This window comes from Dermacentor variabilis, chromosome 6 (assembly GCF_050947875.1).
Source record: "Dermacentor variabilis isolate Ectoservices chromosome 6, ASM5094787v1, whole genome shotgun sequence".
In the NCBI taxonomy this organism is placed as follows: Eukaryota; Metazoa; Arthropoda; class Arachnida; order Ixodida; family Ixodidae; genus Dermacentor; species Dermacentor variabilis.
The window spans coordinates 146,147,040-146,174,705 of record NC_134573.1 but is presented as its reverse complement, the minus strand read 5'-3'; the positions used below and the strand labels follow the sequence as shown (position 1 = coordinate 146,174,705).

General features: G+C 46.2%; 1 protein-coding gene, 1 long non-coding RNA gene and 2 other non-coding genes across 5 annotated transcripts in view; 1 reads left to right on the top strand and 3 right to left on the bottom strand.

Annotated features, from left to right (window-relative positions):
• Window positions 1-7,102: 7,102 nt before the first annotated feature.
• LOC142585413 (uncharacterized) overlaps window positions 7,103-27,666 on the top strand; it is a 53,044-nt gene continuing 32,480 nt past the window's right edge. Inside the window, exon 1 of the long non-coding RNA XR_012829083.1 lies at window positions 7,103-7,212. This is a non-coding gene — a long non-coding RNA (uncharacterized LOC142585413). The remainder of the gene's footprint in view (window positions 7,213-27,666) is intronic.
• Window positions 17,034-17,115, bottom strand: TRNAS-AGA (transfer RNA serine (anticodon AGA)). Its single transcript has one exon. It is a non-coding gene; the product is annotated as a tRNA-Ser (tRNA).
• Window positions 17,619-17,700, bottom strand: TRNAS-CGA (transfer RNA serine (anticodon CGA)). Its single transcript has one exon. It is a non-coding gene; the product is annotated as a tRNA-Ser (tRNA).
• Window positions 22,990-27,666, bottom strand: part of LOC142585410 (uncharacterized) — a 33,383-nt gene continuing 28,706 nt past the window's right edge. For both annotated transcript variants that reach the window (XM_075696166.1, XM_075696164.1), the window contains exons 10-12: window positions 26,950-27,131; window positions 26,421-26,489; window positions 22,990-25,767 (exon numbers count right to left, since the gene is read on the bottom strand). In XM_075696166.1, the coding sequence (XP_075552281.1) occupies window positions 25,507-25,767; window positions 26,421-26,489; window positions 26,950-27,131 (512 nt within the window). In that variant the 3' untranslated portion in view covers window positions 22,990-25,506. The remainder of the gene's footprint in view (window positions 25,768-26,420; window positions 26,490-26,949; window positions 27,132-27,666) is intronic.

Here is a 27,666-nt window from a genome sequence, read left to right as displayed (position 1 = left end):
ACTTGCGCTGGGAGCAACTCAGTGACAATCATTTCACCTCTATAGACATGAATACTGCGCGCCTGTCATTCAACGTGAACGTGCCTCGACATGTTCAGAGGCGATAGTTCGCAATGACCGTTCAGACAAAACATGCGGCAGCGTTATTAAACGAGATATTACGAAGTACACGACCTCTCATCTGTTTTCGTTTTGTATATTCTACGCGTAAATGAAGCCTTTGTTCCAATCCCCTGTCCCTGACGTTTGTCTCATCATGGTATCTCTACAAACGCCTGAACTTGGAACAATTCTCGATTGTCTCATGACCTCGTATTGGTGGCGATAAGCACTGCCCATATCTGACAGCAATCCTTTCTCATCAGAGTGCTTGGTATTTACCCAAGCCAATTGTTCTTTTGTATGCACCAGTTTCCCGAAGTAAACAGCTTTTTCTTTTCTAGGCTAGCAGCGACCTACCGCACTCATCCGTGTAAAAAATATGTATTCCCTTAGACCTACGCAACCTTTAAGCAAACACGGAATGTCCGTTTGCATTGATTTCGCTGTGTTGTCTTGTTTCCAAAATGCCGAAATTTCTAAAAGCCATCCCTAAGCGACGTCGACGGCGCTCGTCCATCTTGAGGTCCTTTCTTTTCGGCCGCCTGGAGTATGAAGGGCAGCACTGTAGCGACATCGATAGCAAGCGCTATGCTACTTACGTGGCCTCCGCGATCAGCTCCGGCGGCGCTGAACGGAGCTGATCGCGGAGGTCACGCTACTTATAAGCTCAGAAGAGGACCTCCGAAATCTCCGGCACAGAGCAACGCGACGCGCCACAAATTTCGGAGGCGATGGCGCAGGCTCGCAGGTATACAGCTATATACTGATACGTGCGGCACTTTCCGATCCGCGGGATTAGGTTTACGGATCGCATGCTCGGTATATACGTGACACACACGTAAACTGCATTCTCAAGCCGACGTTGCCGTTTAGAATACGAAAAAGTCGCCAAGAGTATATATTGCGAATCCCCGGCTTTCGTTGCAGCGTTATTCTTCAGCACCACCATAGCGGAAGGAGGGCGGCATGGTGGCAGAACGTATATGCGAAGCTTTGATGAGCAGCGCATGCGCGTTGTCCGCAAAAGCAGAGTTACCGTAAGGCTGCGTATACCTTCAACTAAACGTGACTACTATGACCAAGCTTTGCTACCGGACATACCGATGACTATAATATGACAGCCTGTACTCGTCGTCGTCATCGTCAGACTAATTAAGTGAAACTGGAAAACACAAAATCCTCGACAGAAACATCCAGTTACTCGTGTGCTGCGCGAACGTAACCCACCCTGATTCCCGCAAACGTCCTGAGCACCATGAATCTGTAACTCCATCGCACCAACTTCGAGCCGCGCAGAGAAACCTACGTGAGCTAACGATAAAAGAGAACTAGAAGAACGACTCTATTGCCCGTCTCTGAGCGCTCTGCCATTGCAAAATAATTGGGACCCTTTAAAGGGAATAAAGGTGTAGGCTGGTCTGTAACACACATTTACATCCAAAAAGGATGTAAGAGTGAAGGTGTAAGAGGATGTATACGTGAGACCTTAGAGGGATAAAAGGGTGTAAATTATTGTGCTGCGCACGTGATGCTGACTGCTGATATATATATATATATATATATATATATATATATATATATATATATATATATATCACGCTGCCTTATATAGCATAAATTACAATCCTCTGCCACCCTTCGATGCCTCGACTGCTTTCCCCTTGTCGTTACATCCATCCTGATATTCTAATACACGAGCCTGGACCGGTATCATGTAAGGATTCCTTTCGTTAAATTACATTTCTTTAATACTCGTCCATGACAGGCCGATCATACTGATAACGTATATAGGCGGATCGCACCGCCCGGGCCATTGACGAAGCGAGGAAAGAAATGTATATCATTGGAATAATATAGTCGTTACAGTAGGTCGTTTTATATTTTGCGTATACGCGAAGTTAGGGGAGGCAAACCATCGGACTTACAAAAGAAGTCGAAAAGGACGCAAGCCGGGCGTGGCGCTTTGCGAACGCAAAATCTACAGCTCCCCGGTATCTCTGTTCTGCGCCCACTGCGGCAGCACCTATAACCGTACGTTTACATATTGCTTCACCGTTATCTCTACTTCATGCAATCTATACTCGGGCTTGTTCCGGAAGTCAGTATAGGCTGTCTCCGTGTCTCTTAACGTTAGGCCTATCATTTCCCTTTCTATCGCTCGTATGGTAAGCGTATATGTCTGGATTGACGAGGCGGCTTTTATAGGCGCTCGTTACACAGTTTAGTAACATATGATCAGATGCAGGCGCTCGGCACGAGCGTATAGCTCAGTCTGAAGTAGCACGTGTGCGACTTGTTGACACACGCCGCCTCGCTCAGGCTGGCGCAGCTCGCAGTTATCGCGGCAAGTCGTGCGGCCGACGCGCCTTGGAGCACGCGTATACGTGGGTCTGCGAGACAGAAGAGGGGCGACGCGGCGAATCGTACTCGGAAAAGCGAAGAAGAGATGCTGCGGGCGCCGCTGTGTCGCTGATACCGGCGTTCCCCGATACACGAGGAACGGGTCGATCGCACAGCGAGCGCCTTATCGCCCAGTGTCTGCACCACACGACAATGTTGATGCGTATATATATATATATATATATATATATATATATATATATATATATATATATATATATATATATATATATATATATATATACGCTCTTCCTTCTTTTGTGTTTGTTCGAACAACATTGAAAAAAAAAGCCGGCAGATCCCACGCACTGCAGGAATCGATGTTATGCGAAGCAGTGTGCGGGGAGCCTACCAAGTTAACGAAACGACCATGAGAGCACCGAGACGTAGGCAGCTGTTTCATGACCTACGTTACACGTATGTCAGACGTTCATGCCATGACCTATCATTTGTGTTCGTCACACACTCCTGTCATGATATGCAGTGGCGTAGCTAGGTCGTCTGGCACCCGGGGCCCATAGGTCTTCTGTCACCCTCCCCCCCCCCCCCAGGGTGTAGCCGGCGGAAAGAGGGGTGTCTTCAGACGTATATGACACCCCCTCTACCCCCCCCCCCCGCTGGCCCCTTGCGCCCGGGGCCCACGGCCCTCCGCCACCCCCCCCCCCCCCTGTTGCTACGCTACTGATGATATGCCAATTTTGGTACATACCAAGTTCACGAAACGACCACAGACAGACAGACAGACAGACAGACAGATAGATAGATAGATAGATACTTTTACCCTTACCATCGCTTCGTTCTCACCTTCATAGAGGTGAGGGTGCAGGACGTTCTCGGTGTATCCGAAGATAGGTACAGGGCAGGGACATACAATGGTTTTTCAAGTTGTTTCTTACTACTGAATAGTAAGTAGCGTGTTAGGGAATGTGACACACATTTCTTCTTTAGTTGTTTAAATGCCAAGACCAGCACCTCCATGTGCTCAGCATTCAAACGCCGCTAATCATCGGCCCGCATGGCGGCCAGCGCTTTCTGAGCCACCGGTGGGCGCTGGGGACACCGTGCTGACGGAAGCGCGCGATCCTTTGCGACTCATTGCGACTGCATTTGGTCCCCACCAGCAAACGCCCAGCGTTCACCAGTACATGGCACAAGAAAAGTGCTGGCCGCCGTATAAGTGCCGACTATACGGCGTTTAAATCACTGAGCAGTGCGCCTGATCAAAGTGACCATCTTCTCACGTTTTGATTTAGTGAAAACTGCTCTCTCTCTCTCTCTCTCTCTCTCTCTCTTTCATAATCACAGGTGAAGCTACGGCATCGTGTGCTAAGTTTCCGCGTTGACGCTTCATCCTGGATTTTCGCGTAATTTCCTGGTATTCGAAGCACATTTTTCACGGTTTGCGTTTCGTCGTCTTTGACGAAGCGACGAACTATGGGAAACTAGTGTCCATTTTCTCAAAAGCTGCCGGTGAGAACATGATTAAACTACTTTCATACTGTTCCGCATGCATCTGACATCACGTTCGAGGGGTTACGTAATCATTGTCTAATTAATTTTCACAGGGATTCGAGGAAATGTGCAAGATAACGTACGAGGAGTCTCAGTATGATATATACACTTTTCTTTTTTTTGCGTAGAAAGGCAACGTATCCACAGTAATCGCTTCGAGGTTGCTGTTGCGTTCACGCGACGATTTCGCGTTCCGAAGTACACAAATTCACGCGCTCCGATACACAACAACCGCAAAGCTTTCGACGCGCTTTTCTTAAACCCTGTGCAACATACACGTATTTGCTTTCTACTCACCTTTCTTTTTGTTGTTATCTACCACTTGAACGCCAGTCTTGGTATAAGGTGCCTTCGTGGAAAAGCGAAGATGCGCAGCTACATACTGACAACGTTCTGCAGCTTCCCAGAACGCACTGCGACGACGGTGATGATATTGATGGAACACTGCAGATGGATGTTGGTCTGGCAATTTAGGTCCGGCCATTGCGACGCCAGAGCACCTCTTGCATTGTCTCTGCGGCCCGTCACCAAAACACCTCCCACCAACCAGTCTGCACTTAAATGAACAAGGCGTACATATTTCGTTGCGAACTGTATACATGAGCCAGTCATTGCTGGCACCCACGTCGAAACACTGGCCTTCTCGAGATGCGTTTTCCTTCCAGTACACGGCATATGCACGGCAGCCCCAACGGCTGCTTCTCCAAACTTTTCCTTGCACAGGGCGTAAATGCTGTGGCGCAGCTCTCACAGATCCGAAGCCGGTACAGCGATGCACTCGAACTTCTATCCAGCAACTTCGCACGACGGTCACTATAATAGCACTCAGGATTCGGGAGCAAACCATCTATGAGCAAACGATTCAACCACGAGTTCCAGCAAGCCCTCGCGAATTTGACGGCCAGCGCATGTCCCAGGGGGGCAGCAAATCAAAGCAGCAGATACAATTCGCGCCTGCTTCTGCCCCCTGAGTCGGCTTCCGCGTCGAGAGCGTTGCGGGATCGAGCGGTTTTTGAACGAGGTGAAGTCTACCACTAACTCGATCTGATAAGAAATCGGTCGTATTCTCGGTATGCACTCTTAAGAAAAATTACACCCTTTGGGTCGTATACCTTGCCACACAACGATAATCGTCATCTGTCGTCCGCATTTCCTTCCTTTAACACTGCGAGCCCGATATACTTCCAAGTCACGAACGACATGCGCGTTATCAGCACGGCAGAGCATTCTCGACAGGAAAGTAGCGAGCGCAGCGTTTTCAAGAAGGGAAATTCAAGACAGAGGACGATTATCGTTGCGCGGCAAGATAGGACCCAAAGAGTATACATTTGTTTAAGACTGTAGATCCACTTCAGGGATTAAAAATTTCATCCTTTGCGCGACGTAACCGCATGGCGCTATACGGGCATGCTGGCAAATATGGCTGTGGTCACTCAACGGAAGGTGAAAGTATCATCGAAAGTTGGTCAGTCTGTAGCGCGCAAGGCTTCGGGGTCTGACTGGATACGCCCGTTTCAGACGCTGCAGTACGCACGGCAAGTGCAAATTAAATTCTGAGGTTTTACGCATGCCAAAACAACAATTACGAGAAACGCCGTATACAGTGAGGGACTCCGGAATAATGCCGACTGCCCGTTGGTTCTTTAACGTGCATCCGCGATGCACTGTACAATCGGGCGTTTTTTATGCGAAGCATACTAGCCGCACAACCACGCTCTTCCTTGCTGCGCCGCGCGCGGCCGCGTAGCTACCATATGACGTCATAACAGCTGCAAAAGCGGAGGCTCAACTCGTGCGCTCGCTTGCGGCCGCGTAGCTACATAGCCGGGTCCACTCCGTGGCCGGGTCTCAGCTCGTGCGCTCGCCTGCATGAGTTGTTTCTTCGTCTAGCCGAACCAAATATAGCCAAGCAACAGCAGTTCACCAGGCTAAACAGTGGTTCAACAACTAAAATAAAGGCTAGTATGCTTCGCATCCTGGGCTTAACCTTAGCTAAGCCACAGCCATTTTTTTTTTTTTCACCCCCATCGAAATGCGGCCGCCGCGGCCGGGATTCGATCCCGCGCGTCCACAGGCTTAGTAGCCCAACGCCATAGCCACCGCTCGCCAACACGGTTGGTAGTGAAGAAAAGCCATAGCGCTGATGAAAATAATTGTATTTAAAGCTTGTCGCGTACATATTGCTACGGAACATGCATTTCATTAAACAAGAGCGGGCGTATCATGATTGAAAAGACGACGAGGACGACGATGTAATAACCTGGAGCGGGCTGCTCGTTCTGGGCATCTGCATATGACATGCTTGTCAATAAGCATAGTATATAGTCGATCCCGTGCCTCTTTCTACGTAACACTATTGGAACTCTTCTGATTGCACCTGCTCTGTAAACTTGAGTGGCATGTGTAAAATGTTGTAATGTAATTTAATGTAATGTATGTAATGTAAAGCGAGTTGGAAGGCTGGGTGTTTGCTCTCGATGTCCATGTGTCGTGCATGCTGCGGCTACACTTCGTCCATTGGCTGCGGCGGCCTCATCTCGACGAGGGCTAAATGCAAAAGCGCCCGTACATCATGCACTTGGCGCTCGTTAAAGAGCCCCATGGTGGTCAGAATACTCCGGAGTCCCCCGATATGCGGCGTGCCTCATGATCAGGTCGTATAGTTTTGGCACGTAAGACCCCTAACTTCATCCATTGTTACTGCGCAATGTTTTTACATCAGGCGCATTATTCAAGTGGATGGACGCGCGCTTTCCAAATATGCTATATACGTGAAATAGAACAGTTGGCGTTCTCATATCATTTCCATAGAGAGCCAGCGCATGCACAGATTCGATTTCCTGTAAACCTGACAAAACTTACTGAAGAACTTATACTTCTCAATCCGCTCTGCAAGTGCATGGGCTTTATCATGATTTCGAAGGTGAAATAAACGTGGTGAAAATAACTTTGCAATAGACAGCATTAAATGGACGCCTGAAGGCCAGTTGACGTTAGCGCGGTCATTTCGTTTCTCCTTGCTCCCCACGCATGCAAATGAAGCAGAGGCGACATACACTGGCTGCTGGCATGACGTTCACTGCCGCTGAGAACGTCGCCGTGGGTTCGTTCTCGGCCGTATTCAGGTGGGAGCCGTGCGCAGAGGGCGTGCTCCAGCAGCAATTTGACGTTCACTCTTTCCGAACACCTTAACCACGGGTAAGCTTAATCTCACGTGTTGCATATGTGGTAGATAATTATACGTAATTTAGCCGGATAACTCTACAGGCAGCTGTTCTGCTACGCGCAGAGGGCGTGCCCCAGCAGCGTTTTGTCGTTCACTCTGCCTGAACACCTTATAACCTCGAGTATAAGCTTATAATCTGACGTGTTGCATATGTCATAGGTAATTAAACGTAATTTAGCCTGATAACGCTGTAGCTGCAGTTATTCTGCTACCCACGGTAACTGCACACAATAAAATGTTAAGTGTTTCTGGCGACAGCGCGTTATTGCGGTAAATGATAACAACGACTATATTCATAACTGGGCTGTAGGACATATTAATTGCAGTCAGCGCGCCCACGTAACTAGAATACGCAGTCTCTTGAGACCCGAAAGCACGTCAGGGGCATAGCTGATTTTGAAGTGGTTTCTTATATCACCCACAAGTGCATTAAGAATTCGTTTAAACCTCTCAGTTGGCTGCCGAAACCACCATCTCCGTCTGCATGGACAAAGAAATTGACCGTCTCCCAATGCGTGTATAAGGGTTGAAACAGCTTTTGTTTGCCTAAATACAAAAAAAAATGAAGATGCAACATTGTGCAGTGGCTTGGCATGTTGATGGCTGCCTCCTGGATTCTCATGTCATCTCGCGATGTTTGAAACGCACTTCACGAGCACTTTTCGTTGTCTGCGACTAATCAACGGTCTATAGATCAAATCATCGAATTTTCTATGCGGCACTTTACCCCATCGCTTCCGACTTAGTTCTGAAAAATGGTTGAAGGTAATCTGCTATGTACTGTACGCAAGGGAGGTCAGTAGGATAGTCGTCATAATTAATCTGGGCCGGTATACGACGAGCCATATGTCACACCCATGGGTAACTCTATCTGGACGCGGTTGAGAAGTTTCTCGCCTGAGGTTGTCGCGTGACATTTTTTTTTTTTTTTGCTCTTGTGGCATTTTGCGTCCTGAACATATCTGTTGAGCGTATGACAGAACACGATGTATACTACTTTTAGTGCGTCGGCTGTTAGGTGCTCCAAGCTGGGTTTGCCTTTGTCCATCCGTCCATTCCGCTATACGCTCACGACGACCGCCGTCATCGTCCTGTCCAGCTATAGATAGTTTTATGCGACGTTACGGACGCAGCTCTCACTGCGCTAGTACCCAAACATGGCCGCCACGATAACGCGAGTGCATTGTAATATCACGCGCACATTGTTTCGCTTATTGACGGCGACTGTTTTTTACCGGTTTATCACCGTTATCGCTTTGTCGTTCGACACAAGTTGGGCCCATCGTCCTGTCACGCTGTCATGTTTCCTGATTACACTCCTTTCGACGCGCTAGTACCTAAAGATGGCGGCCGCGATGACGTCTGTGCAATTTATACCCGATAGGAATATCGGAAGGTAGTTATTTAATTCGGGTTTAATGGCGCAAAAGCGACTAAGGCCATGCTGCGCCAGCCACAAGATATTAGGAATTCGAATGTTGAAGCAGCGGAAGAAGTGTTACCTTAGAGTCTGTGTAAAAAAAACGGTTTCTTCTAGAAAGTTGAACAAGTCAGTGAAGGGCACTAGCGGTTTATCTCCGAGTATTGAGGCGGGGTGTAAAGGTATATGTAGAATATCGGAAGAGAAAGAAAGCTTGTGCCAGAACCAGCCACTGCTGGGATTCGAGCTCATGTCACTGCTGTCACTGCGCTCTCGCGCAGCGGCAATGCTCAGCAATTAGCGCAATGTTTTGTGGACCTTATGATCCCCAGCTATTCGGCCAAATGTGACAAACACCACTAAAAACACTTCGCCGAAAAAGAAGTTCGTCACTTGGCGCCCGCCCGCAGTGCATATGCGGACGTGGCGTTCTGCTGGCTGGGCACGACGTCGCCGGTTCAATTCCCGACCGTGGCGGCCATCTTTAGACGGGGTCGAAATGACGGGAAAAAAGCTCGTGCACTTTATTGCACCTTAAGGAACCCCCAGGCGTTCGAAAGTAAATCCCTCCATTCACCGCCCCCCCCCCCCCTCTCTCTCTCTCTCTCTCTCTCTCTCTCTCTCCAGTATTGCTTTGGGACGTTAATCCCCGTGAATCAATCACGAGTCAATCGTCTCGTCACGGCTTCCGACCCGCGGCACGCCGACCGTCGTCAGTCACGTGCACATCTTTCCAGACGACCGCAGAGGCTGGAGTGTTTCCCGTTGGCCTGCGTATCTCCCAACCGGCGCACAGCCGATTCCTCGCACGCGCGCTCGCGCGCTATCGTCTGGCCCAGATGACCGCGGCCGCGCGACACTCGATCGGCGGTGACCGGCTAATGGGAGCCGGGGGACCCGCGAATGTTTTGTCCGCTGAGGCAGCCAAGCAGCAGCAGCAGCAGCAACTGCCCGACAGCCATTTGCGGCGCATGACCGTGCGAGCTGCCCGTGACACGGCACGGCCGCGATGCCCGGCTCTCCTGTGGCACGGCTCCCGAGCAGACGACGGCTTGCAGCGGCGGCCGGGGACAACAGGAAACCGCGAACGGTCAAGCGCGAAACTGGCTCCAACCGGTTCGCTAGCGAACCGGTTGCTTGCCGTCGCCGCCTCCGCCGCCCCTCTCCGCGGGTCCCTGGCGGATGACCGGATAAAGCCGCGCAGGCATTGTACTACGTGCGGTGCGAATGCAGTAGGGAAAGGTTTACTTCATCTCAAGTCACCTCTCTCTCTCTCTCTCTCTCTCTCTTCGATCGCACAACTTCAGGATCGTTGAACGCGATCCTTCAAGGGTGTGAGCGTCACCGAGACGCGATTGGTGAAGCCGCGTAAGTTCCCACGTTTCGCTGGTATGGCCGAATAAAACGTATACGTATAGATTAGAATTCTTTTTTTTTTTTTGCCTTTCACATATCGCGGGAGAAAATGCAAAGGCTTGTTGGACCCGTAGCCAGAGGCTATAATGTATGCAGCTTGCGAGGGAAGGGAAAGCAGGCTGCGGATGTCCGACTGCAGACACGTATGAGGTATAGCCGAAACGCCGAGAGTCTTGGACCATGCCTCAGCTGGAAAAGTCTCTTGACCTGTGGAACACCGTCTAACCCTTTGTTGCACTGTCGAGACTGTAAGTGTACTCCGAAAGTTGCAGACAGTTCAGAGGGTAGTCAGAGGGTAGTTTTATGAAATAAAAAAAAAATAGCCTGTTGCAAATAACACAATTCTAGTCAGTGAGCTCGATTATTCAGAGAGGCGGACATGCACAATAAATTGAGACACGTTATCAAATAATTAACAAAAATTCACTAAATATGTCTTCTGAATTCATTACTTTGCAATTACTGCAATTTACGAACGTAGCCGGTGAGTTTACACGGCGCATTTGCTTGGTATGAATGTCCAGAATGACGCCAATTTTGAGATACGCGCCATCAAACTTGCCCTAAAAATACCCAGTTGTTTCACTTACCTTTTTAACAAAACGTTCTTCTATGCATTGAACCACAAAATTAAGGGGAACGCCCACGTATTTCGTTCCACACTTTGGGAAATGATATCTCGAAACTGGTGTCAGCCTGGAAATTCATTTCAAGTGGATACGTCTTGCAAGCTCACCGGCTACCATTCGTAAACTGCAATATGTGCCGCAATGTAATTAACTAAAAAAGTTAATTATTGAATTCTTGCTCATTATTTTATTTATTTATTTATTTATTTTCAATACTGCTGCTCTCAGCTGAGAGCATAGCAGGAGGGCAATACACAATGCGAAGCAATCAAATATGTAAACAAATGTAGGAAATAAGAGGTTACAGTAATGCATTACAACACATGCTGGTTACATTAATACAGAGAGTGAACATCACTCTAGTGTTATTAAAGTTTGACAATATTGATACCATAAAGTAACAATTTCAAACAAAAAATGTATTTTTTGTTGTCTTCAATTTTATTGGCGAATTCCGAGAACGATTTGGTGTTTGTGATAGATGGGCGCAGTTGATTCCATTCTCTTATGGCAAGCGGAAAGAAAGAATTTGAATATGTGTTTCGATTTCTCGTGCTACTGATGTCCGTCTCTTCGAATAATCCAGCTCAAGGACAAGAATTATATGCTGTCTGTCACATGTGATTTCAAAAAAGTCCATAGAATTTAAAAATGATCACCGTGTAGTTCTATTCGGACCTAAAAGCGAAGTTCCCCATATGGACGAGGCTCGGCATATCATTAATAGCGGTACGTAGCACGTGCATAAGTCAGCCTTCGATTATCTTGCACACAGTTATATTTCACGAACGCCCGACGTGTCCATGATTGACAGGTAAGCGCTGCGTCTCTCAAAGGAGATGTTTTGTGTCTTCCTTCTTTTCCGCCATTGTGCGACCTTTCAGTTGATAGTCGGCGTTTGTGTTGTCCGTTTCTTCTTCTTCTTCTTCTTCTTCTTCTTCTTATTATTATTATTATTATTATTATTATTATTATTATTATTATTATTATTATTATTATTATTATTATTATTATTATTATTATTATTTAGATGTAGAAGCATGTTTTGTTCCCTCTTGTGTCCGTGTTTGTACGCCTGGCTTTCAGTAACGTGAAGTCGCGTAAGAGTTCACCACTAATTTTTTTTTTTTCGACTTCACAGCGAGGATATATTTCGCGCGCGAATCCCGGCACCGGCTACTCCTAGTTTCACGAAGACTTAGTGTTGTACCGATATGCTGTTACACACACTTACACATAACCCCGATACTGTTTTTTACATGTAACGCATACATAAAGCATACCGTACGTATATAAGATAGATGTATGCATACTGCATACAACATATTACACGTGCATGCAACTTTTCATGCGTGTCTAAACGACACAATATCGAATTGTTAAAGAGGAGAAGACCACTGTTTTGTCCTCGCAGCTCACCGAGCATTCCATCTAAGGCACCGACAAGTGTTTAAGCTCAGGTCGTGCCACAATCGACGCTGAGCTGCAGCGGTCCCAAATCGAGGCCATCCCGTATATTCGAGTAAACACGGTACTACTCGGCCTACGTCGCTTCCACGCAGACATATATAGTATATACATACGCTGGAGGAAACGCCTTCGCCCCGCGGTGGCATCGCGTTCGAAAAGCTGCGCGCCGTGGTTAAATATATACACACGGGCCCGATTAATTAGGCAGGCAAAATACGGATGGCAGTTTCAGACGCACACTGCGTGCACTGCCGCCAACGAGGTCATGTCGCGAAGCCAGAAGCAGTAAAAAAGAAAGAAAAAAAAAACGGTCGCCAGCTATATAGCGTCGCACTTTCTATACACGAGTGCTCTATACAGCGTATTCAGTAGGAACCCGGTCACACGAGAACAGGTCGAGATTGAGCTGCACAAGCTTGCTCGACAGGAATGTTTACTGCTCGAAAGAAGAAGAAAAAGCTAGCGCTATAACCGTAGACATTGTCTCAAGTCTGAAAGAAAGACGTTGACTTGTTCATAAAGGGCCACCCGCAACGAAATCCTGGACATCAAAAAAAAAAAAAAGAAAGAAAGAAATCCTATAGTTTCCGATAGTGCACACATATTCACGTGTTCCCCGTAAATCATCCGATCATGCCTGATGTCATGTTCGAGGCCAATGGAATCGTAAGCGCCATCGATTCGTTAAAACTGACGTCATTCGCTGCTATATAGATGCCATCGATGCTAAAATATTGGAGAATGAGCAAAGATGTATACCACGCGTGATCCTGCCGCACATATTTGAGCGACCACTTTCACCTGGAGGGGTGCCGCAAGACTGCCCCAAGGTGGGCAAGGTTATTCCAATTTCAGAAAAAGAAAGGCACCACATCTTCGTACAGAAATTGTCGCCCAATATCCTTCGCAAGTGTCTGCTCAAAAGTAATATGCAACGTGTCATCTATTCGCACGTAGTCAAAGTTCTAACCATCTCTGAACTTTCTTAATGGAAATTAAAGTGGTTTCTACAAGGGTGTTTCCTGCGACACTCAACTTTCGCCGTTTATTAACGACATTGACGTAAACGTATACCGGTCGACGCTCCCTTTCTTTAGATTCTGAGAGAGCATTTGACAAAGTTCATCGCAAACGCCTGCTTTCTAAAGCTTTCGTGCTTTAGCCTTGACCCTTTAGTTTTTGAATGAATTCGTGACTTCTTAACCATAACCGCCAGCAGTTCGTTTAGGCAAATGGTCTATCTTCTCCATTACGCCCTGTTATTTCAGGCGTGCCACAGGGCACCGTCCTCGGCCCATTGGTATTTTTAATGTATATCAGCCGCTTACCAAGTAGCATTTATTTTTTTGTTCTATAAGATAAGACTCTTCGCAGATGACTGCGTCATTTATCGTCCAAATAACAGCATATATGTGATGTTCACTCGCGTCAATCTGACCTTCGTGGAATCCAAACCTGGTGCAACAAATGGCTGATGTCGTTAAACATAAACAAAACATCGCTGCTTTTCCTTTCATCGCCGGCAATGCTTCTCAACACCAAAATATATCATCTTGAACTCCGCAGTTTCAACTGCAAGTACATAAAAGTACCTAAGCGTTTATTTGTCGTCAGATTTCACATGGTATCTTCACACAATGCACGCTACTAACGAAGCTAACCGCGTTTTTGGTTGTCTGCGTCGTAACCTTTACCTAGCACCTCCTTCCGGCCAGACTTTAATCAGACCGAAACTTGAATGCGCATGCGCTCTCTGGGAACCTCGCCAATGCAACCTTAATAGAACGCTAAAATATGTACAAAACCGTGCAGCTCGATTCATTTTCTCAGATTACTAACTTATCAGTCAAGTGTCACCTAACTAAAGTCACGTGCTCACCTTGCAAGCCTTTCATTACACCGCAACATTGCTCGTCTGCTCTTGTTCTCCAAGTTTTATCACGCGTCACCTCGTGCTTCAGTCACCAAGCCAGCCCATCGCAATTCAGATGGCATCAATCACGAAAAAAACTGTGCACCCACCATCTGCTCGCACCTCTGCACACCTCTCTTGGTTTTTTTGTCAAGACGTCACAAGATAGGAACGACCTTCGCCCTGACGCTGTGCTCCCCTCCAGTATCATCGACTTTAAAGCAATAATCGAGCAACTATATAACAAGGAACTACTGTAATAGCCCACTCCTCATGTGCAATCCCTTCACTGGGGCCTTTGATGTATTGTAAATAAATAAATAAATAAATAAATAAATAAATAAATAAATAAATCTCGAGCAGCCTACATGCACGATTTTGCGTTTGAAATACGACAGGGTGCATCACGAAACGCGTTCGCAAAATATACGTTCGCAAATATACGAGGCGGAGGCGTAATCGTGGCGTAATGGAGTAATTAAAGGAAATTCGCTAATTAACTTTTTAACTAATTACCTTATGGCACATATTGCATTTTAAAAATTCTGATTGGGGAGTTCGCAAGGCGGATCCACTTGGAACGAATTATCAGGATGACACCAGTTTCGAGATATTAATTTGGGAACTTTGCGGAGAAACGCATTGGCGTCCCAGTTACTTTTGTGCTTCAATGCATAAAACGAAGTTTTGCTAAGGAAGTGAAAAGACAGTGCGTTTTTAGCGCAAGTTTGACGGTTCATATCTCGTAAATGGTGTCATCCACACAGTTATTTTCAAATGGATGTGTTTTTTCAGTCTCACCCGCTAGAATTTGCCACTTGCAATATGTGCATATTAATTAGTGCATTTTTGTTAATTAGTCAATTGTGCATTTCAATTTCTTGCGTTCGCCTCTTCGAGTAAACCAGCTTATTGACTATATAACTGTGCTATTTGCCACAGGCAATCTTTAAAACTTTTTGAAACTGTTCGCTGGAACCACTCTGTGCAAGCTCTTAAACGCAGTAAAATTTGCCCTATTGGGCGCTGTCTTGTTTAATAAGCGTCACATCTATCTAGCCTGCTGCCTGTACACCCACCGTTAGACGAGCTACATATATATTTGGTCCCTTGCATCCATGGTGGCCGTATCTTACAGCATGTCCCACGATCATATCTGGCGAAAGACCGCGCGCGTCGCCCAATCACGGAGCTAGCCACGGACACAGATGCGTGCACAGAGGCCAATGCACACTTCGTGTGGCTGCTTCAACGTCGGAGGTCCCACCACGATCCTTCATACACGGTAGGACGCACAACTTCCCTCTTTTGACCGACCAGCAGGGTTGCGTCACTTAAGGGGCGGTCGATCATTACGGCTCCGTGGCTGTCGCAGCCGCACGCTCTGAATACTCCGCACGAGACAAGTACGGACAGCTTCACGCGGCTCGACGGGCAACGCCCGTGCGTGCAGCGACGACGAGGCCGTATCCGAACACCGTAACGCGTTCTGACGACGGCGTGCACTTAGTGTTGAACTGTACACCCGCGAAAAAGTACACGGACCAAGGATTGCGCGATAAAGCCGATTTTTTCCCTGTGAATGCAACTTGAAATTGAGGAATGCTGCAGTCCAAACTTGGCATTGTCAACTTCCCAGTCTGCTCGCCAATTTCAGTTTATGCACGCTAATTGCAAAGAAATTTAGTTGTTTTTATTTCGGAAGCCTTGTGGTCCGTATGCTTTTGCTCACGGGTGTACATATACACAGTGTGGCGGGCAGCGAATGTCCTATTCGTCGTGGGGGATACGCTGGTATACATTACACCGTTCGAATCGGTAGTCGGCCCTGAGCGCTCTAAGCGAAACCGGAGCTACGAGAAACCCGGGTCATAATAAACGGTACAGTAAGAACAAAGACTCAGTTCAGATACTTCTGCGCTCACTTGCAAACCTCTATTTCCACTCCTCCAGCAAAAAAGGAAAAAAAGAAAAAAAAGAATTTTTATTAGCGGACCACATTGCTCTCACCTTACCACTCTTTCATCCGTTCTCATATTACTTATGGTATAATATGTCGGGGAAACACCTATAATACTCATATTGCGTCTCTACAGACAGTTCAGAACCGAGCCATCAGAACAATTACTTGTAGTTCACGCTTTTCTAATGCCACTTCCTTACCACACGAGAATAACACCGTTACTGTTTCTGGGCTCACTAAATACAACCTAGGTATTTTTTTCTACAGGTTTGTGCATGATGAGCTACCATCGACCACATTTTCACCATCTAACTTGACAATTTATAGTACCACCAGATTCGCGTCGAATAACAATTTTCTTTTACCAAGAATGCGCACTAACTGCGGTAAACAAACCATGGAATTCGCTTCCATATCAGTATGGAACACTCTCCCTTCCATTACGAAAAACTCAAGATCGTTACACCTATTCAAAAGGAAACTAAAATGCATTTATTATTGACAGACTAATGAGAAAATCTACTGTAACCGTCTTTTTGTCCGTTCTTTTCGGCCTTTTTATCTTTTTGTTTGTTTATGTGCTTGTAAATAAACTACTGGTATTTTCTTCCCATACAATTCTTCTGGCTACCATGAGGTAGGCTAAACGTTGTTATTATTTGTAATCAATTCTGTATTTTGCTCTGCTAACGTTCATTTCCTGTTGATTGTATACTACCTTATTATATGCTACTGTAGCTTTGAGATGTCAACTATCATAACTGTTCTTGTACAGGAGGTCCCGATACAGCCTTTGACTATGGGACCTCCTCCTGCATATTAAATACTTGTAATGTTACCGAACTTCTAACGACAAATTTTTATTCTGAAATCGGATTCTTACCTTATAAAAGCCCCCCCCCCCCTCCCAGAAAAGAAAGCACTGATTATGAAACATTAAAATGTGAAAGAGTTATAAAAAAAAAAAAGACGAAAAAAAATTTCGCAGTCGACAGGATTCGAACCTGTGCGGGGAGACCCCAATGGATTTCTAGTCCATCGCCTTAACCACTCGGCCACGACTGCAGACACAACCGCGGTGCCACAAGTGTCGGTATCAACCGTGTGGCAGGCTGGAAAAACTGCGCATCTGTTAAATTTGTGTTGCGGAGAACCGCAAAGGACGTTTGCCTACATAAAAAGTGTTCATACTTTGATGCACCTGCGAAACTAAGCCTACTAAGCCCGATTCAGGTTGAACATACATGCTTTGCTTACTTAGCCACACGGCACCTCTCGTCCGCTCTTGTTTACGCTCCCGATCCAACGACCACATAAAGCAACTTGACTCTTTCTTTGTACTATCCGACGAGCTATTTATACTATTGAGATAATTGTCATAACAGAAAACAAACAGAAGGCGCTCGGCGCCAGAAAGCTTTTGCTGCGATTTTGAAAATAATGACAACTGCAAGCATGCTATATAATTCCATGAAATTGACTTTACGTGTGACAGGGGCATTTCGTGCACTTACTTTGTAAAAAAAGATATGATAAAAGTGATGAGCGAAAAAAAAAAAAAAAAGTTACGCAGCCGACAGGATTCGAACCTGTGCGGGGAAACCCCAATGGATTTCGAGTCCATCGCCTTAACCACTCGGCCACGACTGCGGGACAGAATGCTGGTCGCGAAATACTCAACCCACTCAAGCAACACATTTTCCACTGCGTTGCTCCGTGTTATGCATATTTTCCACATTGCGTTGCTCTGTGTTATATTTGACATTTATTTGTGTCAAGAATGCGGTAGGGGATAACGAGCTTCGCAGATGTATGCCCGCCTGAGACACTATGCACACTATGGACACAAGATGCTTTGCGTCCCCTAACCGAAAACTCCCTATTGTGACGGGTAATACACCCAGAAATACCGCAGAACAGCTGCGGTTGAAACATTTTCGTTCAAGAATCATACAGGAATCACACCGCTACCTGACAGGTATCCTCGGTAGTAATCGTAAACGTCTAGCTGGTGAAGCTGTATTAGCGCAGACATGACAGCTATCTTTTCCAAATATTCCAAGGCATTTGGGTCTCTGCGAAATTACACTGAAATTCGTGACGTTATAATTTGTGTCGGCACCGCGCGCCTTTCGCGAAATTTAAAAAGTGTGACATTGTGGATTTCTCCCCTAATAAGGGAATGAAAAAAAAAAAAGTGGGGTGGCATTTTTGAGTTTTATAATTAAACGTCTTTATTGAGAGAGAGAGAGAGAGAGAGAGAGAGAAATATACGATATTTCAAGAGCAGACCACGATGCTCTACTGTCCACCAGTCGAAGCTGGTCCTCAGAAAAGTTATAGTGAGCAGGTATAATCAGGTCAGGGATAGGGGAAGAAAGTAGTGCGGCACAGGGTCCACAGTAGCAACTCTGTCCTGAATGGGCGCGTGGACGAGTCAGATGTGGTCTACAAACCCTGTTATATAACATAATTCTGCACAGATTTCAGAACATTATTTTAAATTTTTTTTTCTGCTACAGTCGGTCGACCCCCAGAGAGAGATAAAACATGTTTATTGAAACGCCTCTGCTGGGTTTGAAAGGAGAACGTAGGGGCCGGGAGGCTGCGCTTTTCGTCAGACGCAGGCCAGGCCTTGAACCGTAGCGGCGTCCTCCGCCACCCAGACAGCCCAGAGCTCGTCTCCTGGGCATTCGATGAACAGCATAGCCTGCCACTGCTCAGGGGTGCTTATTTTAGTAGTGTGGTTTATGCTGGGGGTGGGGGGGGGGAGGTGTTTGATATTGCCTGGAGCTGATGGGCATGCCCATATAATGTGATGAAAGTCTGCACGTGGTGTATTGCATGCCTTGCAGTGTGACGAGTATGCTTCTTGGTGTATTCGGTGCATGAGTAGTGGTGTAAGGAAGGTGCTTGTTCGTAAAAGTCTCCATATAGTTGTTTGATGTTTAATTATTTGTCAGGAAGATGGCACTTATAGCGAGCATTTCGATAGTATTCGAGGATTTCTCCGTAAGTAGTCATTTGTTCGTAGTGGGAGACTGTTCTCTCTTGATCTGGTTCTGGGGGGCGTAGTCCTGTATGGGTCTCTTCGGAGATTTCTTGACCGTATGGTTTCTAGACTTTCTTGACGGGCGACGCAAGCAATTCTCCCGGCTGATCCTTGCTCGAGCAGCGTTGTTCTCAATTACCCCTGCATGGTATGGCGTCCAGATCAGTCGAACAGTTAGTTCTTCTGCGGGTAGGATCTGTCCCAATGAGAATTCGGTATGCTTGAGGTGATATAAGTCCCTTGGCGTAATTAACTAAGGCTGTTTAAATTTGAAGTTGGTGACGATGCATGAGGCAGTGGTTGATGCGTACGCTAAAGCTATTGCAGCCTCTTCCCATTCGTTTGCATGTTCGGTATGCATGGAGCTAGTTGTGACATCCATTTTTGTACCCGTAACAACTGCCAGGGTCACGGCTGGTTGTGACGGATACTTTTCAGCATCAACATAGGCCACGCGTCTTTGAGCTGTTGCTTTCCGTCGCTCGACGTTAGGGTTAGGGTGAAAAAAAAAAAAAACAATTTATCATAACAAACTCTTGTGCTTCAATGCATAAAACGACGTTTTGTTAACAAAGCAACTGGAACGCGAACGCATTTTCCCGCAAAGTTCGGGAATATCTCGACGAAACTGGTATCATCCTGAGAATTCGTTCCAAGTGGACCCATCGCCTTGCGAATTCCACGGCTAGAATTTGTAAATCGCAATGCGGGCCATAAGGTACCTAGTTAAAAAACTCAATGAGGTTTTGTTAATTAGTCGATTATGTATTTCAATTTTCTTGTGCAATTAAGTAATATCCGCCTCGAGCTTCGAGTAGACCAGCTCATCAACTATAATTGTGCTATCTGCCACTGACAACCTTTAAAGCGTTCGCTGAAACACTTTGATTGTCTACTTGTAAAGGTTTGCCCGTACGTGCTAGTTTCTCTTCTTCTCCCCACCCTAAACCCCGGTTCTTGAGCATGCGTGTATGACACGCGCGCCATACATCCGTTTTCACGCCGCCTGAAAATCAAGCCGGCGCACACAAAACCCGTTTCTTTCTTCGCAGCATCGTCGCTTCCTGGAAGAGGAGTGACTCGATATCATGCGCCCTTCCTCGGCTGCAAGTCGCGTATCCATTACAGAGAAACGAGTTCATTGCAAAACCGCGGGACAGCTGCTCTATCTGGCTCATTGGTGACCGCGCGGTGTTTGTTGCCGCAGCGTGTAGAGGCGCGAGACAATTCATGCACATACATGCACATGACTAAAGAAAAAAAGAAAAAAAGATAGCCGAGCGAAAGGAGGCAGACAGGCGCGACCTGCTGTCAGCTCCTTCCAAAGACATTGGGCGCTGTGGCAATGGGTCGCGTTTCTTTTTTCTGCCGGCAGTTGCTGCCGTACCACGAATTAACAGACGTACGGTGTCGTCAACACGGTGTGCGCGATGATGGCGAATGTCGCAAAGTGAAGAGTGGGGCACTGGGGCGACTACAACTAAACGGGAACACACTTCCAAGACAAAACATAAAGAGGGAGCACGTAAATGCGCAGTGAAAAGCCGCACACAGCAACGTGCCTGTGCCAAAAATATAGAAAACTCGCACGCAGAACCACACTGCAGTTGCGCTTATATAGGCACCCGAGATAGAGAAGTTCGGTGAATCGGTGACGTCGAGGAAACGGGCGAATTGGCTGGCACATCCACAGTCAAACTTCGTTTTAACGAAGCTGGATGTGTAACGGATATAACGAAGTGAAATTCCCCTTAAAATCCCCATAGAGGTTGATATTGCAGCATATGCAATCATGGGTACAATGAAGTAAGCTTGTCTCCCACTTCAACTTCTTTATAAAACGCTGTTACTCTATGATGTTTGAGATGCACAATGGTACTTTGCCTTTGCATCCTTAGGTTGTCGCCGGCTTATTACAGATCTTTTCGTCACAGAAGCGACACGATCATTGATTTTGCAAACACGAGACAGGGAAGAAAACTAAAAAAATTAATCCAGCCTGGTTTATTCTGCGCTTTTACGTACGTTTTCGTCTTGATCTATGAAAAGAAAGTGTACATGACTTTTCACTAAAGCTCATACAGGAACACTCGTGCGAAATGCTCCCGCAAGGAAACAGCGGGTGTAAGTAAATTTTATACTTCTGAAAGATGAAAAGCAGGTAGAAAAACAATGTAATGTATAGCGCGGGTAACAAATTAAGTTGAGAAACTTCCACGCGAATGTATTGATGTAGGGTTCAGTTTCACATTATTTTTGTCTTACAAAAGTATCTCTCGCAGTGCCCAACAGGGCCAAGCACCGTTACCTGCAGGACTTGGAGCATCAATTATTACGGGTGCCCCGACACTCATTTTGTCTTACCAGTTACCAAGACAGTTCGATCCACTAAGAGAGCTGTTGTGAGATGGAACCCCCAAGATCGCGTAACGGAAAAAGAAAAAAAAAGAAAAAAAAAAGGGACTCGTTGTACCATTCTAAAGTTTTTTAAACTGCACTTGAGGATGGTACACATCGAATGCCTGTGGATTGTTACGTTACAACTCTGCAATAGTCCAACGTACCACTGAGTTAGCTGTTCCGACTCTGCTAGATTACTATATCTGGTACCACTGATGAATCCGTCAAGTTGACTCCCAGCTTGAATCGAACGACTTTCAACTGGCCCCAGTAGCAGAGAACGCGCATTACTGTTTTTTAGGTTCCAGCAAGACGAGGATACTCCCCCCCCCCCCCCCCAAAAAAAAAAAAAAGCACGGAACACTGCACGGTGGAGTTAGTGCCGTCTCGTGTTTTATGCAAGTCGTATGTTTTGGTGACGGTGCGATTTGGTCCCGGTACGCGTGGCTGGGTACTGGGAGCAACAGAGTGACCTTTTGGCTGACAGATCCGCATCACACGCCGCCAATACGGACATACGTACGACACGATCGTATACGTTCTCGAAACGCGCGGCAACCCCGACATCACGCCTATACACGTGCACGTGCCTCCCGTACCGCATAATTAGCAGCTGGCCGCGGGTCCGGCGTCGACCTTTCTAATAAATCTGCGCGCGTTGGTTATAACCGCCGCAAGGTACCACGCGAGCGTGACCGGCCAGGTTACATCGCGAGGCCATTGGTATTCCGTCGCAACGCGGGCGCTGCCGCATGGCCGGCCGCTCAAGGGGGGCGCAGAAGCCGAAACGCCCGCTTCGCGCGGCTCTGCGAGATCCGGTTTTGTTTTGCAAAAGCATGCCGGCCCGAAGGTCGGGCGAACGCTTTTTCCGGCCGCCTCGGCATGCCCAGACGCCGCACAGCGTTCGAGGAACCACATGTGCGGTCGTTGTGCAGAGCTCGCGCCTGCAAGAGAAAAAAATAAATGATAACGCCGCTGTAGTGCCAGTGCCCCTGTCGAGTGAAGCAGTTATCCACGACTCTCGCAGCAAAGCCAGCGGGACTCGGAGATAACAGTTGTAACGGGAAGGCACACGCACGCACAGAATGGGAGGAGAGCGTAGAAAAAAAAAAAAAAAACTGAAGCTATTTCTCGACATATTGAATTGGTACAGTGTAATGCAACGTGGGGACATGCATACGAGGAGGAACGACAGACAAGCGACACTGTGTGTGTGTGTGTGTGTGTGTGTCGTCCCTTTTTGTACATGTACATCCATGTTTCACCAGTTCTTAATCCCGATTCAGTGCAACTGACCAACAAGCCATTTTTCACGTGCTTGCACGTTAAGATTGATTGGATTGATTGATTGATTGAGCGATTGAGCGATTGACCGAGTACTCTCGTCATAATGTCACTCGCAACAGCAAACAGCAACCTCACATTAAGCAGCAAGAGCGCTGCAGCCGCCATGCCATGTTACACTACTTGCAGTAAAAGCAGTCTCGCACAAAATAAAGATGGTTTAATAACTCTCCATTTTTTGTAAAAATGTACACAATGAAAATGTAATAATATATGTACACCAGATGCTATCACAGATGAAGGGTCACTAAAACATTAGTTAAATCACTAAAACACATTAGTTAAATGTAAATGAGTTTGCACTGGAATGTATCGGGTAAAATCAGCTCGAACAATCTTATGGTACATTCGACTGGTTCTTGCCACACTCTGAATCGGTTTGAAGTGATGCAGAGGACTCTCGACATTGGATCCATGATTGGAAATTTGTTTGATCTCAAAGAAAAAAAAAAAAAAAAAAAGAAGGGGCTTTACGTGCCAAAACCACTTTCTGATTATGAGGCACGCCGTAGTGGAGGACTCCGGAAATTTCGACCACCTGGGGTTCTTTAACGTGCACCTAAATCTAAGTACACATGTGTTTTCGCATTTCGCCCCCATCAGAATGCGGCCGCCATGGCCGGGATTCAATCCCGCGACCTCGTGCTCAGCAGCTCAACACCATAGCCACTGAGCAACCACGGTGGGTAATGTTGGATCTCGGTCACATTCCCAACTAAGAGGTGAGAGAGCCTCTGAGCATCTCCAAGCGCTCAGAGGCTGCGTGGCTCTCCAAATGATCAAGGCGAACCTGTTCAGAGTGCTCGACTTCAAACGGCCGAATGTAAATCTTACCTTGAGAGTGCCATTAGAGCGCTCGAACGTAACCAGTCGAATGTACTGTTAGTGATGTTTCATTCACTCTACACAAAAACTATGCACATTAGCGCAAGAGATACAAGGCACCGAGTGCTATGTACAGTCAAACCTTGAGTTAACAAGACCCGCTTTACAAAAGCTCACCCTAGGAAAGCATTTTTGATTCTCCAACACGGATTCATACAGTCTAAAGCATCAAAAGCCTCGAAGCAGTGAAGTGAACCCAAACCTCTCAGCTATTAAGACGTTTTTTGTGGGGGAAATATGGGTGCACCAGTTCGCATTCAAGTGACAGAAAATACTGACCTGATAAGAAGGTTTGCCCCTCCTATAAAAGAATGCAACATTTGCTGCCTACGAAAAGTGCAATAAGTGCAAATGCAGGTAAAAAGTACAGCTTTTTAGTTTTTGCTCTTGTCTTAGTATACTGTTATTAGCATGAAGTGTTCCAAGTGTGATTTAACGACGAAGACCTCGATTTATGAACAAAATCATTTTTGGGTCCCATCAGTCTTGCTAAATCAAGGTTCAACTGTACAAGTATCAACATGGCAAGCACCATAAACATACAAATATATGTGCAATGCTCAAACAACAATGCTGCGAATAAAAATGCAGCTGACTAGAGAGGATAGTGAGAATGTGACTTCTTAAAAGACTATAAGTACCTTGGTTCGGCTTACAGCACAAATGAGCACACATAATTATATAGATAACAGAGCAACACTAGCACGGATTAATATAATAGGGTGATGAAGTCCGCAAGCTGGATGCTAGGCATTGCAATCAGCGGGCAGATATATATACAGAGTTCTCGGCTGTGGAGTGATTGTCACCAGTCTTCTTTTGGCAGCATGTTGGTAATCACGAGGCATCGTGATCGGTGTACACGCGAGGGATTGATTGATTCACGGGATTTAATGTCCAAAAGCAAAACTGGGGCTATGAGAGATGCCGTAGCGAAGGGCTCCGGATTTTGACCAACTAAGGTTCTGATAAGAAGGTTTGCCACTCCCATAAAAGAATACAAGATTCGCTGCCTATAATAAGTGCAATAAGTGCATACGCATGCAAAAAGTACAACTTTTTAGTTTTTGCTTTTGTCTTAGTACACAAGATGCATGCACCTAAATCTACGTAGACCAACGTTTTTGCATTCCACCCCCATCGAAATACAGCCGCTGTGGCCGGAAATCGAGCCAGTGACTTAGCGCTCGGAAGGAGAATGACAGAGTTACTGCGCCATTGTGGTGGGTAGCGCACATGTGAAATGGGTGAACCATACAACATTATAAAACACGAAGGCACACGCATCAACTGGGCATTGACAATGTTTTCAAAAGATGGAATGGAATTCATTGGTGGATCACCATTTATCAATACGCTCACGTGACCTTACGAGGACTTCCTTTGTTTGTTCCAAGATTGTTGTGCTTAGATTCACACGCTTTTCTGAATAAATCTTCAGTGGACAGGAAGCGCTTATCCTGTCTTCATGTTGTCCTCTTTTTTTTTTCTTTTTCGTTAGCCTTATACAACTCAACGACAGAAAGCTAGACCCCACCAAGCAATTCATAACTTTCTGGGCATGGATGCTAGTAAATCTCGCAAGCAGACAAACATACCGCATATGAAAACTGTTAGCAGATATATACAATACTAACACAGTGAGTTGGCTTCGGCAATAACTTGCGCTCGTCATTTTCATCATTCTTAGTGTCTCATAAATAAAACAAATGTCCTCGTGGCATACACATATACACACACATGCAGTCCCGCTGTGCTCTCTTCAAATGCCAGCCCTAGAAGCCTGAAGCAGTGGCTAGTAAGTCCATGGCCGAGAGCTCGGGTGGGTGGACCCCACCAGTGACATGCACCGCTCCAGTCACTGCAGACTCATGCGAAGTCAGTGTTTCAGAGCCTTTCAGTGCCCCATTCCTGTTTCCAGCCTCAGATGTCAGTGTTGGCACTATCCTACTAGATTCCGCAGCTGAAGCCACTAACTGCGAGCTCCCCGCAGTCTGCAGGGCAGTCCCGGGGAGTGGTGGAATGCGTGCCTCGGTCTGCGGAAATGCAGACAAGAAATATTGCTGTTAAAAATTAAAACTGTGCGCATTAGCGCCACAGTGGAGGACTCCTGATTAATTGTGACCCCCTTGGAATTCCTTAATGTGCACATTAATTGAAGACAATAATCTAAATTCACAAGCCTTTCCACATTATGCCTCCACTGAAATGCAGCCACTGCAGCCTGCGCCCAAACCCACAACCTTGTACTCGGCAGCAGGGTGCCGTCGCCACTGAGTCATCATAGCTTCGATTCATGTTCGAAACAGCGAGAACAACAACTAGAACAATATCACTTGCAGTAAAAATTACAGAGGTGTGAAAATGACCTGCGCATCACTGTCATACTGAAGCTGGGCTCGGGATGTAGCAGGTCCATCCAATATGAAGCCTTTTGGCCTAAGCTTAGCCTGTGCTTAAGACAAAAGAGTCAGGTCTTGCATCTCCAAAATCTTTGATACGTGAGCATAACACTAGGTTTTGTACTGAATGTTGGCACATCACATTCTCTTGTATGTTTCTCAGCAAGTCTACTGCAGAGTACAATGCTCAACTCATTCTATAGCTAAAAATATCAAATGAGCAACTAATGCAAACAATATTTGTGCTTTCATTCTCAGCTTTAGAAGAATTCAGGAACAGTACGTACCGTTTTCACTGCATTCTGAGCACATCCATTATTCTCCCCATCTTCAGTCTTGGAGTGAAGCTTGATATGCTGCAAGATGTAATGATACAGAAGACAAGGCCAAATTTTTACAGGGTTGTAGTACACATCCATGCAGTCACATGCAGTAGTATAAGCTTGCACTAAAAGAAACAATTCTGCAATAGATCAAGGACCTCTAGGACATACAGATGTCACTCAGCCTCCTTAAGATGTGCATACCTTTCTATTCCCTTTATTTAACATTAGTTTGCCTTTTGGCATCTGATATTTGCTACACCTTATTGCAACCTTTTGAATAATTCTAACCAAATCTTGCGGCACCGCATGGGCCAAATTAACAGTCAAATGTAAATGATAAATGAGGTAAATGTGTCACATCTCTTGGAGCTTAACTTAAAAGAGATTTGAGTGCACATTAAAGTCCCTCAAAGAAAAACTCTGTTATGCTGTTTCCAGATAAGAAGAACAGGTTTCAAGTCATCCGTCACGTCAACATCAGGAGACCCACCTTATAACACGCCGACATCTCAGCAAACGTCTTGTCGCAGTACTTGCACTCGAAAGGCTTGATGCCATAGTGGCGGTTGGTGTGCTCATTGAGTGACTGCTGCCGCGTGAATTTCTTTCCACACAGAGTACACACATAAGGCCGTTCTCCTGTATGTGTCCGCTCATGACGCAGCATGTCAGCTAGAATGTGAAAAAAATACCCAAAAGAAAAAACAAGTTTTCCTTCCTTTGCAATAGCCTCATGCATCAAAGTTTCACACCTTTCAAATAACATTGGCAACAATTGTCAGCGCTATTGGAAACACTAGGTGGGCTATGCAAAAGCACTGTGCACGAGCAAACTCTTGCCTTCAGTTATAAAACTTTGGGGCCAGCCCACACTCAATATTTCTAGCGGCATCGAACAGACGTCGCTGTTTTTGGATGTCGCCTTACTTCACGCTGACACCGAGTGATCTGTAATGCCAGCTGACAGTGGTAGCAACGCTAAATGTGGGTCGGCCTTTACGGCAGCGTGTTCCACACGTATGGGCCCCCTGGTATGCACTTTCTGCCATAAAATTTACACCTTTATTTAAGTTATGCATGCACCTTCTAAATGATGTGACATGGTAATGCTTGTGGGAATAAACATTGCTTAAGTGGTCCGACAGAATAGAAAGCTAGGTGAGCTAGTAAATTCCAGGTATGTTTACAAACTTGCATGAAAGACAAA